We start from the raw sequence: 13000 nt of genomic DNA on the forward strand, positions 1-13000 counted from the left end.
CCCTTTTCGTAAGCCTCCAGGTTTCTGCCCCGTAGGTGAGTACTGGTAAGACACAGCTGTTATACACTTTCCTCTTGAGGGATAGTGGCAACCTGCTGCTCATGATTTGATAATGCCTGCCAAACGCACCCCAGCCCATTCTTATTCTTCTGGTTATTTCAGTCTCATGATCCGGATCCGTGGTCACTACCTGCCCTAAGTAGATGTATTCCCTTACCACTTCCAGTGCCTCGCTACCTATCGTAAACTGCTGTTCTCTTCCGAGACTGTTAAACATTACTTTAGTTTTCGGTAGATTAATTTTCAGACCCACCCTTCTGCTTTGCCTCTCCAGGTCAGTGAGCATGCATTGCAATTGGTCTCCTGAGTTACTAAGCAAGGCAATATCATCGGCGAATCGCAAGTTGCTAAGGTATTCTCCATCAACTTTTATCCCCAATTCTTCCCACTCCAGGTCTCTGAGTACCTCCTGTAAACATGCTGTGAATAGCATTGGAGATATCGTATCTCCGTGTCTGACGCCTTTCTTTATTGGGATTTTGTTGCTTTTTTTGTGGAGGATTACGGTGGCTGTGGAACCGCTATAGATATCTTCCAGTATCTTTACATATGGCTCATCCTCACCCTGATTCCGTAGTGCCTTCATGACAGCTGAGGTTTCGACTGAATCAAATGCTTTTTCATAATCAATGAAGGCTATATATAAGGGTTGGTTATATTCCGCACATTTCTCTATCACCTGATTGATAGTGTGAATATGGTCTATTGTTGAGTAGCCTTTACGGAATCCTGCCTGGTCCTTTGGTTGACAGAAATCTAAGGTATTCCTGATTCTATTTGCAATTACCTTAGTAAATACTTTGCAGGCAACGGACAGTAAGCTGATCGGTCTATAATTTTTCAAGTCTTTGGCGTCCCCTTCCTTATGGATTAGGATTATGTTAGCGTTCTTCCAAGATTCCGGTACGTTCGAGGTCATGAGGCATTGTGTATATAGGGCGGCCAATCTTTCTAGGACAGTGTTCCCACCATCCTTCAACAAATCTGCTGTTACCTGATCCTCCCCAGTTGCCTTCCCCCTTTGCATAGCTCCCAAGGCGTTCTTTACCTCTTCCGGTGTTACTTGTGGGATTTCAAGTTCCTCTAGCCTATTCTCTCTCACCTTATCGTCGTGGCTGTTACTGGTACTGTATAAATCTCTATAAAACTCTTCAGCCACTTGAACTATCTCATCCATATTAGTAACGATATTGCCGGCTTTGTCTCTTAACGCACACATCTGATTCTTACCTATTCCTAGTTTCTTCTTCACTGCTTTTAGGCTTCCTCCGTTCCTGAGAGCCTGTTCAATTCTATCCATATTATAGTTCCTTATGTCCGCTGTCTTACGCTTGTTGATTAACTTAGAAAGTTCTGCCAGTTCTATTCTAGCTGTAGGGTTAGAGGCTTTCATACATTGGCGTTTCTTGATCAGATCTTTCGTCTCCTGCGATAGCTTACTGGTTTCCTGTTTAACGGCGTTACCACCGACTTCTATTGCGCACTCCTTAATGATGCCCATAAGATTGTCGTTCATTGCTTCAACACTATGGTCCTCTTCCTGGGTTAAAGCCAAATACCTGTTCTGTAGCTTGATCCGGAATTCCTCTAGTTTCCCTCTTACCGCTAACTCATTGATTGGCTTTTTATGTACCAGTTTCTTCCATTCCCTCCTCAAGTCAAGGCTAATTCGACTTCTTACCATCCTATGGTCACTGCAGTGCACCTTGCTGAGCACGTCTACATCTTGAATGATGCCAGGGTTCGCGCAGAGTATGAAGTCGATTTCATTTCTAGTCTCAGCATTCGGGCTCCTCTACGTCCACTTTCGGCCAACCCGCTTGCGGAAAAAGGTATTCATTATCCGCATATTATTCTGTTCTGCAAACTCTACTAATAACTCTGCTCTGCTATTCCTAGAGTCTATGCCATATTCCCCCACTGACTTGTCTCCGGCCTGCTTCTTGCCTACCCTGGCATTGAAATCGCCCATCAGTATACTGTATTTTGTTTTGACTTTACCCATCGCCGATTCCACGTCTTCATAGAAGCTTTCAACTTCCTGGTCATCATGACTAGATGTAGGGGCGTAGACCTGTACAACCTTCATTTTGTACCTCTTATTAAATTTCACAACAAGACATGCCACCCTCTCGTTAATGCTATAGAATTCCTGTATGTTACCAGCTATGTTCTTATTAATGAGGCACGCCGTAATGGAGGACTCCGGAAATTTCGACCACCTGGGGTTCTTTAACGTGCACCTAAATCTAAGTACACGGGTGTTCTCGCATTTCGCCCCCATCGAAATGCGGCCACCGTGGCCGGGATCCGATCCCGTGACCTCGTGCTCAGCAGTCTAACACCATAGCTACTGAGTAACCACGGCGGGTCCCGCACGAGTTGTATGCCTCATTTAACCTACAGTGGTGCCCTATTTGATCAGTCAAGGTGGACCAATCTGAGCTCGGTTATACCGCACGGATGGCACTCGGCTAGAGAACCTGGTATTTATGACCTGCACATGTGTGGCCATACATAATTGAAGATACTATATATATTTCTTTTTTTTTATTTTAGGAGGGTCCTCGTACAGTGATAAAATAAAGGAAAAGACAATAAAAAGAAAGAAAAAAAGAAAGAAAAAGGGGGGGAAAAAGAACATAACAGGTGATTTGAACTCGTGACCGTTGGATGTTGCCCGGAAAGATAGCTCAGTCGGTTGGTTCGTCAGGCCCCAGGTTACTTTCAAGCGCCATAGCTCCTGCGCTGAGCCTCACACTTACGTGTAAAGGGACTGATGTTGTCCGCGATAGTCGGTTTGATAGTCGGTTTCCGAGTGGTTGGAAGGCATACTTTCTTGGAAAAATGGCCGCCGAAGGAGAAGAGCGAACTCGAGCGGCTTTAGAGACCAGAAAAAACTGCCCTAAAATATTTAGACTTGAGGGAAAGCTTCGTTATCAAACGATAGCACGGCAATCAGCACTCGAATACGACGAGAGAAATTATTGAGACGTGGAAAATTCCCTTGAAATAAATATGGTTTGCGAGGCAAATGCTTGTAAGTATTGAACCTCTTAAAAGATGAGGGGGGAATATGCGCTCACCGAGAGGGCATCGTCGGCACGAGACCACCACCAGGCACTTTACTGAGACGTGGAGGGCTCTGCGGCCGGAAACAAAGCGTCCCTTCTCCGCCGGCCAAGAGGGGAAAACGCGCTTTCCGATCGCTCAAGGTTGCGCGGACATAGTATAACTCTAGCGTCTAGGAACAGCTTAACCAGGTGCGGGGGCGGCAAGCATAGCGTGGGAAGCTAGCCGCCGGAATAACTATCTCAAGGACTGCTGCTGACGAGGGCGAAATACCTTCGTGTAATTATAATAACCCTAATAGGACTACTTTCGAAAGAAAGAAGGAAACGGCCCAGAGGGCTATACTACGAGAGCTATGACTGCTAATTTTCTATATATATATATATATATTCATCTTATCTATGGGATCGCATGCGCGCGCTGTTGCTTTGTCTCTGCGTGTAGTAGTTAAGAGAGCCAGTTTAAGAGCGGAGAAGGAAGGAAAGGAAAGCGAAATTGCAGCGCCGTGGTTTTAAAGCGCACCCGTGGTAGAGAAACGGAAGGCGATATAAGCGTGCGTGGCTATGATACGCACACGACAAACTGCCTTAAAACATTTAGACTTGAGGGAAAGCTTCGTTAACAAACGATAGCGCAGCAATCAGCACTCGAATATAATTATAACCCTAATAATATTTGTAAATATTAATCTCATCTATGGGATCTAATGCGCGCGCTGTTGCTTTGTCTCTGCGTGCAGTACTTAAGAGAGCCAGTTTAAGGGCGGAGAAGAAGGAAGGAAAGGAAAGTCTCTGAAGCAAAATTGCAGCGCCGTGGTTTTAAAGCGCAACCGTGGTAGAGAAACGGAAGGTGATATAAGCGTGCGTGGCCGTGATACACACACGGCAAACTACCTTAAAATATTTAGACTTGAGGGAAAGCTTCGTTATCAAACGATAGCACGGCAATACTGTGAAACAAAATAAAGTTTTCTTGTTTGTAGTTGTCAAAATGAAGAAAACGTCATCATATTTGTCATCATTGTGGGAAGCATGCCAACTTTGCCAACTTTCTCCAAACACGAGTTATTTCTGCTAGGGGTGCAAGAATAACGTGTCAGGGCTTGACTTTATAACTGCATTTGAAAACAATGTGATAAAATGGGTGGAAGCGCAAAGCAAGATTGTGGCAGTGCGCCGTATGGTTTATATGAATAGAAAGTAAAACAGAGCAAATGTCGATTTCCACTGGAGGCTTTGTTGTGCAATGGCTACCCTGTTGACAGTGAACTTGAAGACACTGCGATGGAATTCTCTTGTGAGCACCGTGGACCAGTTCTCCTGATGACAGAAGATTCAATTCATTGCAAAGGCATTTCAATTGCTCACTAGTGTCTCATTTCTCGTAGGGAGAAGGCTTCACTTTTCGCATCAGCAAAAGTGGATAGCATATTGTAACAAGAGTGCTGAGGAAGAATAATTACCCACTGGCACAAACAGGTGGTACAAAAGAGGTCCTGTCGGCCACTGCAGGCTGTAAATACGGCACAAGAAACCCGAAGCTGCTATCGAAGGGAGAGGACCAAAACCAGCGCATAGCCAGCATTCACCTCAAGACGCGTACAGGTCATCTGAAGCGATTGCTGGCGTGCAACTCAGGAGCCCAGTGCATGCTGCTCATTGCCTGAAGGCAGTGTTGCGCATGCCTAGTCCTGCTTAGTCATCGCCAATGATGTGCTCTGGGGTGTCATGACCAAAGCCTGTCCCAGGACAAGAATCCTTAGAGTTCCCGAGTAGTATTTGCCTCCCTCAATGAATGAACATATTGATAAAACAAGGTATGTGTTATAGTTGACTGCATTGAATAATTTTGTTTGAATTTTATTCACATCAAACCCAGAGGTCAACTTACATTCTGCATTGATCTATATTCATGGTCATACACTCCTACACCTATCTATACATAACTAAGAGACTCACTGGGTGTAAGGTTATCATAAAGCAATGTAAGCACTACAACACCAGCTCAAGACGGCTCTGCATTAAGCTCTGCAATCTAAGGGGCTTCAGTGTGCTCAGCAGAGCATTACTTTTGCATTTTGCCTCAATCAGTATACAGACAAGAATAAAAAACATGTCAATTTGTGATCAGCAGCAGAATGTCACACACTTGAGCAAGTTGTGCCATGCTAGGCAGACTTGGCCATTTACCACACACACACACAAGCAAGCAAATGTAAGAGAAGTGCCAATCACTGCCCACCTGAAGTGGAGCTTAACTGTTCCACAGCCTCCGTAGTCTGCACGCTCCTAGACTCGCTCCCTGGTTTCAACGAGCAGCCGACAGATTTGTTAGCCAGAGGCAAGCTGTATTGCATGCCAACCTCGACCTGACCAACGACCTTTGAAGGGGCATGGCGTACCATTTTGGCAGTGATGCTTTCAGCTAGGCTCATCGCATTTGTGAGGCCTGCAGAAAATAAGTGGCGCGGTTGCAGTCCTGTTACAGCATTAAGAGCAAGAGCAAGCGGTAAATACAATATAATAAATAAAGGGGCATAGCCAAGGAACACAAAATAACCCTTCTGGTTCAGTATTCCTAAAGGGCTACAAAGGACAATCCACACTGAATACTCGAAAGCAGGGCAACCTCTTTTTTGTGGAAGGCTTACGACAGCAGAACCTATTTCAAACGCTTTTTCATCTCATGCACCTTAAAGCTATTGGTGTAGTCCAACTAATGAAAAGTTGTTGCAACATTCTAAGCTCATTGCTTTCAGTCCTTTTAATGTCAACCGTAGGATCTCCAATCACCCCATGTCTTGTGCCAGCTGATACCATTCCGTGCTTGCAAATTTTCTATTTCCTCACAGCTGCCTGTAAGCTGTCCACGAATGCACGTCAATTCCATTGATAACAATTCAGTAACCCTGATAGGCTGTCGGTTATCTGCCCAACACATTACATTGCTGGCCCAAAGTTCATTTTTAATGCAACAGCGTTCTTTAAGAACTTTACCAATTTAGTGGTAGGTCTGTACATATGTATGTATGTCTGCACATAACTTCTTTCCCGCCAACTTGGGTCAGTGTGTAGTCTATGGTCAAATGGGTAGAGAATTTGGTTGCTGTGCTGCCCCTGGCAACTGGGTTCAAAACTAACTGCGGGCCCAACTTCGGTCGCTGAGCATGTAACAATGGGTATGTGCTGCTCTTCAACAAACTTCTTTGATGCCAAGTTGGGTCACTGGGTATGTGTCACTCGGTATGTGCCATTGTTCAATGAGCAGCCGCTCCCAGTGATCTCCAATTACCCCCGTCTTGTCATCTAATTTTAACCTGACTGTGTCTAGGTTAGCTGGCCTGAACGTCATTAAAACACTGAGAAAATGAGAAAGCATCATCACACACACTTGTACAGTCATTGTGAAATGTCACACTTATACATTTTGGGGCACTACATTTTCCTTAACAAAATTAACATGAGCTGCAAATTCTGGAAGATTAAGATTTGTGCAGAAAATTAACATTTACAGCACTTCCTTCAAAGCCACTGAAGGCCTCATCCTCCGACATACTGTAAAAAAGTGCAGCTGCTTAGCATTGTTGGGTTACAGTCACCACCTTCTAAAAAACTTTGAGGCGAATTTTTAGTGGCACAAGCATTGAGTGACACTTCTGCCTGCGCACTTCCGGTTCACCTCCTAAAACGACCAGGGAGGTAGTTCAAAATAAATCAGAAATAATAGAAAAAAAAAGTAGAACGCAAAATTAATGGGTTTCATTATAGATATGATATCATAGCATAAGTTTAGTTACAAGTCGAGCTAGTGAAGTGTCTTGAATAATTAGAAATCATTGAGACGATCAGGAACGAAATTCAAAATAAGAAAAATAGAAGAAAATAGCACTGTACAAAATTCATGGGTTTCATTATTTCATGGGTTTCATTATTATCTAGTAGCGATATCATAGTTGGATGCGTTTATCTCAGCCCTTGTTCTGATTCAGACATATTTCAATTATTATGTACTTATTTATTTATTTATTTATTTATTTGAACATACTGCTAGCCTCACATATGAGGCTGTTGCAGGAAAGGGGTAAGATACATCTTCAAGAGAACACAGTTCAAGTAGGCGCGGACATAGATAAGTTTGGGTGAACAAGGCAGTACACATGCACTCTATAATCATTACACAATTTCTATAACAGGAGCGAGGAAAAATGGTAGTAAACGCTATGCAGGAAGGTTTAGCACACAGAAGAACAAGGAAACAAACTGTAAATGTTTTGGATGTGCAATGCGCAAAAGACAAGATTCAGCAGGTGTTTATATCACGGCAGAATACAAGACACTGCTAAGTGAATTGGAATGCCATTGTACGACGCAGCTCACTTATGTGCAGATCGTAGCTACAGAGCATAGTTTGATAACTTGGCGATAAAAGTTTCGAGTGATGTACAGGTGACAACGTCATCAGGCAACATGTTCCATTCACGGATTGCACGCGGGAAAAAGGAGTACCTGAATATGTCATCGTGAAATCTGTATTCTGTTAAGTGCTTGGTGTGTTTTGTTCGAGAACTACGTGTATCTGTCTGTAGCAAGTAGTCACTCGCATTGATTTTCGTACTACCATTAAGGAGAAGGAAAAGAAACTTAAGACAGAGTAGGCGAGCTCGATCTTGTATAGTGGGAAGTTCAGCTCGCCTTAATAGTTCTGTGGGGGAGTCAAGACGGCGATATTTATTAAAAATAAATCTAATCGCTTTCCTTTGTACGCTCTCCAATTTTGCTATGTACTGCTTACGGAAGGGAAACCAACATACTATTTCATATTCCAGTATAGAGCGAACTAGTGACAGGTATGCTAAGCGTTTAGTATCTATTGACGCGGATCTGAGCGAGCGTTTTAACGAGTATAGAACTGCCAGTGATTTATTAACAATATATGTTACCTGCTTGTCCCATTTAGGATCTGATGAAATTATGACGCCTAAATATTTATACTCTTCTACTTTGTTTAACATCTGTCCTTGTAAATAATACAGGTAGTTCATGGGCACTCTTTTATTCGTTACAGTCATGCAAACTGTTTTCTCTGTGTTAATCACCATCTGCCACGTTTGGCACCATTGTGTTATATTTTCAAGTGCACTGTTTAAGGTTATCTGATCATCGCGACAGGTTATTTCCTTGTAGATAACACAGTCATCTGCAAATATTCTTACTGTGGCGTTAGTATTAATGTGTAAATCATTGATAAAAAGAAGAAAGAGGATAGGAGCTAAAACGGCTCCTTGTGGGACGCCAGATAGCACATCGCCGAAATCCGAAGAGTAGTCTTTCTTTGAAACATACATATTGACGTCGACCTGTAAGATAACTTTTTATCCACTTGGTGATGTTGTTGTCACCGAGGTAGTGGATAAGTTTTTGAAGTAACTTTGGATGGGAAACTCGATCGAATGCTTTAGAAAGATCTAGGAATATCATGTCGGTTTGACTGCATTTGTCCAATGTAATCGCGAAGTCATGGATTGTCTCAATCAATTGAGTAGTCGTAGACAATCCTTTTCTAAAACCATGCTGATTAGGGACAATTAAATTATTTTTTTCTACGAATGACACTATGTGTTTTAGGATTATATGTTCAAGGATGTTGAACAAGCCGTACAAGTAAGCGAGATTGGTCGGTAATTCGCTGTGCTGGTTGGGTCACCCGATTTATATATAGGGATAACCTTAGCAGTTTTCCATTTCACTGGAACCTCGCCCATTTGCAATGATTTAAAAAAAATAATCAGTAGGAACTTGGACATCCATTCCGCGTAGCGCTTCAAAAATGCATTTGGTATGTTGTCAGAACCACAGGATTTTTTTGGGTCAATTTCAAGTAAGAGGGAAAAAATTCCCGACTCGGTTAAGATTAAGTCGTCTAGTTTTGCTGAGTAGCTAGGAAGGGATTGAAGGTTGGGTTGTCTACTGTTGTCTTGTGTAAATACTGAAATAAAGTATTCATTGAACTCTGTAGCCTTTGCCATAGCTTCAGTTGGTGATGGATTACTGGTCTGACGTGACTTTGAATTAAGGTATCGCCAAAACTTAGACGGAGATGTTTTGATAAAATTACTTAAGGTGACATTCATGTATTCATCTTTTGCCTTTTTTACGGCTGACTTTAGTGCCAGGGAGTTTTCGCGTATTTTAATAGTGTAGCCTGGTAGCGGTAGTTTATTTCTTAGTTTCTTTAATCTGGCAATTTTTCGCTTTAGTTGTATTATTTTCTTGTTATCCAAGGGTTTGTCCTACGTACTGATTTGATCTTTGTGGGAATATATTTTGATAAGCAGTGCTGAATGATTCTTTCTAATGTTGACCATAATCCATCTACTGAAACTGTATGGTCATTTGAGAACGATGTAAGAGTGGAGTAAGAGTGATCTAGATAATCAAGAACGCTGACGTCGTCGGCATTCGCCCAGTTGAAAATTCGTGTACTCTCTTTTTGGGTAGGCGGAGGTGCGCCTAACAGTAAGCAACATTTAGTAGCTTTGTGGTCCGATATGCCGTCGACAACTTCCCATGAAACACTGTCTTCTGCGATAGCATCACTCACAAATGTCAAATCGAGTACATTCCTGCTTTTTGCAGTAACACGTGTTGGCTCTCGTATGATTTGTCTAAGGCCAAGATTAAAACAAAGATCAAGCAGTACCTCTGCGTGAGTTGTATCAGTTATGTTACAAGGGAGTCCCATGCATACTAGCAAGGTTGAAATCCCCCGTAGGGATTAGCTTTGTAGTATGTGTAAAATGATTTTCCATATAATTTGCTAGCACGTGTAGCATATCATAGGAAGTATTAGGGGGCCGGTACATGGTGCCTATAAAAAGGGAGGATCGATGTGTCATGATTTTGCACCAAAGTGCTTCAGCATCAACCATTTCAGGTATAGGTGTGACGTAAATATTTTCCCTTATCAAAATTGCTACGCCACCACCGCGAGAGGACTATCATTGCGCATGACAGTACAACCCGGAGGGAAGATATCGCTGCTTGAAACATCAGGAAAAAGCCATGTTTCGGTTATTGTTAAAATATCTGGTCTATGTTCTATAATAAATGCCTCAAGTTCTGTGCTTATATACAACGTCATGTTAAGAGCACCAGACTAATACTTCTAGGGGACTTCAATCTTCCTGACATCGACTGGAGTACACTGCAACATCATTCACCTTGCGCAGAAGTTGTTTTCGATGTGATTCTTTCTTTCAACCTCACGCAGATCGTAACAGAACCTACCCGTGTACAAGGAACTAGCGCTAACATTTTAGATTTAGTGTTCCTGAGCAATCATTTCCCTTATCATGATGCGAATGTAGAAGTACTTGAAGGTCTGTCTGACCACAAACTAATAATGTGTTCTGTTCCGTTTCATTACACTACACCCTCATCCCAAACAATAACATTTCCTGACTACAGCCGAGCTGACGACACTAGCATACTTGACACATTATCTGAAGAGCTATCATTGTACCATCAACTCTCAGATGACACTAATACCGATATGGAAATTCTATGGCATAGGTTTAAAAGTATTCTATCATGTTGTATTACTAATTTCGTTCCTTCTAAGACTAAAATAACGCGAAAGAATAATCCTTGGATTACTCGAACTGTAATTCATGCCAAATGGAAGGTCTGGCGACTGAAAAAAACGCAACGACGCCACCCATCAGAAGGAACAGCCGAAAAATTAGCATTAGCCACTAACGATTTAAAATCTAAAATCAACATAGCTAAAACTTTTTATTTTTCAAATACACTAACAAATTTCCTAAAAGATTCTCCCCAGAAGTTCTGGCGTTACTTAAATCCTAAGGTACATAATGACAGTCACCCGTCCTCGGAGGAAAATCGAAATACTGCAACCACACTGAATAACTACTTTTGTTCCATTTTTACTACAGACGATGGAAATGCACCCCGAAATAGCCCCTGCACCGGCAAGCAACTAGGGCCCCTTACTGTGACTGAAGCTGGAGTCTTAAATCTACTACTAAATTTAGACACTAAAAAAAGGATCGGGGCCTGATAACATTTCTAACACATTCCTGCGCAGATATGCCGAGTGGATTGCGAAGTTTTTAGCAATACTCTTTAACAAATCCCTGTCATCCTGCACCCTTCCTAAAGAATGGAAAACAGCGAAAATAACACCAATACATAAATCAGGAAGCAAATCAGATCCTTCAAACTTCAGACCAATCTCACTAACCAGCACAATACGCAAGCTACTTGAGGACATCATCTTAAAGCACATAACAACCTATCTAGAAGATAACCAAATTCTAACACCTTTCCAGCATGGCTTTCGAAAGGGACTTTCTACTGTTACTCAACTAATTGAACTCGTGCATGACGTAACCACCTCTATTCATCACCAGAAACAAATTGACCTTATTTTCCTAGACTTTTCGAAAGCCTTCGACCGTGTGTCACACCCAAAACTTATTAGGAAACTTGAACTAACTTTAGGAACTGGCCCAATTTTAGATTGGATTACTAATTACCTCACTAACCGTACTCAGTTTGTCGAAATGAACAACGAGAAATCCGTAACAGCTCATGTCACATCAGGTGTACCACAAGGCAGCGTCTTAGCCCCAGTGTTATTTCTAATTTTTATAAACGACCTTCCTGCTAACATCTTTAACAACATCAGACTTTTTGCCGATGACTGCGTGCTATATCAGGAAATTAACTCTGTCGTCGACCATATAGCTTTAAATAACTACGTAGCATCAGTAACCAAATGGTGTGAAGATTGGAAGATGACTATTAACGTTATTAATCTGTTGTATTATCTGTAACTAGGAAGAAACATAGATCACTCTATCAGTACACACTAAACAGCATTCCTCTTGCTTCTGTCTGTGAATACAAATACTTAGGCATATTACTAAGCTCTGACCTCAGATGGGATGCTCACGTTAACAAAGTCACGGCAACCGCACTAAAACAGTTAATTTTCATTAATAGACGCCTCAGACTAGCACCATCTGATATAATGTTACTAGCATATAAAACATTTGTCAGACCGGCACTAGAGTATGCAAATGTAGTTTGGTTTCCTTTCACTAACAAGCTCATTAAAAAACTTGAAGGCGTTCAGAGAAAGGCGCTCAGATACATTTTTAACAAACATAGGCTAGCAGACTCACCGACAGAACTACTCAAACAAGCCGGGATGCTAACCCTCCAAAACAGAGCAAAACTAGCGCGCCTTAAAACCATTTACCAACTCATAAATAATCAATTAAATCTGGATACCTCACGATACATAACGAAATCTCAAACAAGAAAAACACGTCATAACCACCCCCACAGACTATACGTGATTGGAACGCTTTGAACGTGGGCTCTGTTAATAGTTCATCACTAACTGCTTTTATCACGCTTGTTAAAAACGATCTACTTACATCTCAGTAATTATTTTTGTTTACTGTCAGTATCACTTTGTTACTACCTTTGTTTTGCATTTTAACACAATTATCTGTCCAACCCAAATCTTGCAGCGTGAGCCTGATTATATATATTTTTACTGCTACTGATGTATAAGTTTATTCTGTGTATTAATGTGCATTTCTAAACCGTTATTATTGTCATGTTTGTATGTCAGTGTACTTTTTTGAATGCCCTTTCTGTTACGATCCCTGATGGGATTGACAGTATTGAATATTGAATAAATAAATATCAGAGTCTAAGTTTAGTCAGAAGTTGAGTTACTAGACTGTCTGGAATAATCAGAATTAATTGGAGATCACTTATAGATACACACCAAACACAGAATCGTAGACTTTAGAGACCCGTCACATGAGCAC

The 13000-nt window shown here is 41.7% G+C and overlaps 2 protein-coding genes across 3 annotated transcripts in view; one reads left to right on the forward strand and one right to left on the reverse strand.

The window, feature by feature from the left end:
• LOC126538778 (uncharacterized) overlaps nucleotides 1-13000 on the forward strand; it is a 353978-nt gene that overhangs the window by 136941 nt on the left and 204037 nt on the right. The gene's annotated exons all lie outside the window — the stretch shown is intronic.
• The window catches only part of LOC126538767 (uncharacterized), a 48367-nt gene that overhangs the window by 24628 nt on the left and 10739 nt on the right, over nucleotides 1-13000 (reverse strand). Inside the window, exon 2 of the mRNA XM_050185496.3 lies at nucleotides 5374-5580. Coding sequence (XP_050041453.2) covers nucleotides 5374-5566 — 193 coding nt within the window. The 5' untranslated portion in view covers nucleotides 5567-5580. The remainder of the gene's footprint in view (nucleotides 1-5373; nucleotides 5581-13000) is intronic.

The sequence above is a fragment of the Dermacentor andersoni genome, chromosome 8, assembly GCF_023375885.2.
Source record: "Dermacentor andersoni chromosome 8, qqDerAnde1_hic_scaffold, whole genome shotgun sequence".
Taxonomy (NCBI): Eukaryota; Metazoa; Arthropoda; class Arachnida; order Ixodida; family Ixodidae; genus Dermacentor; species Dermacentor andersoni.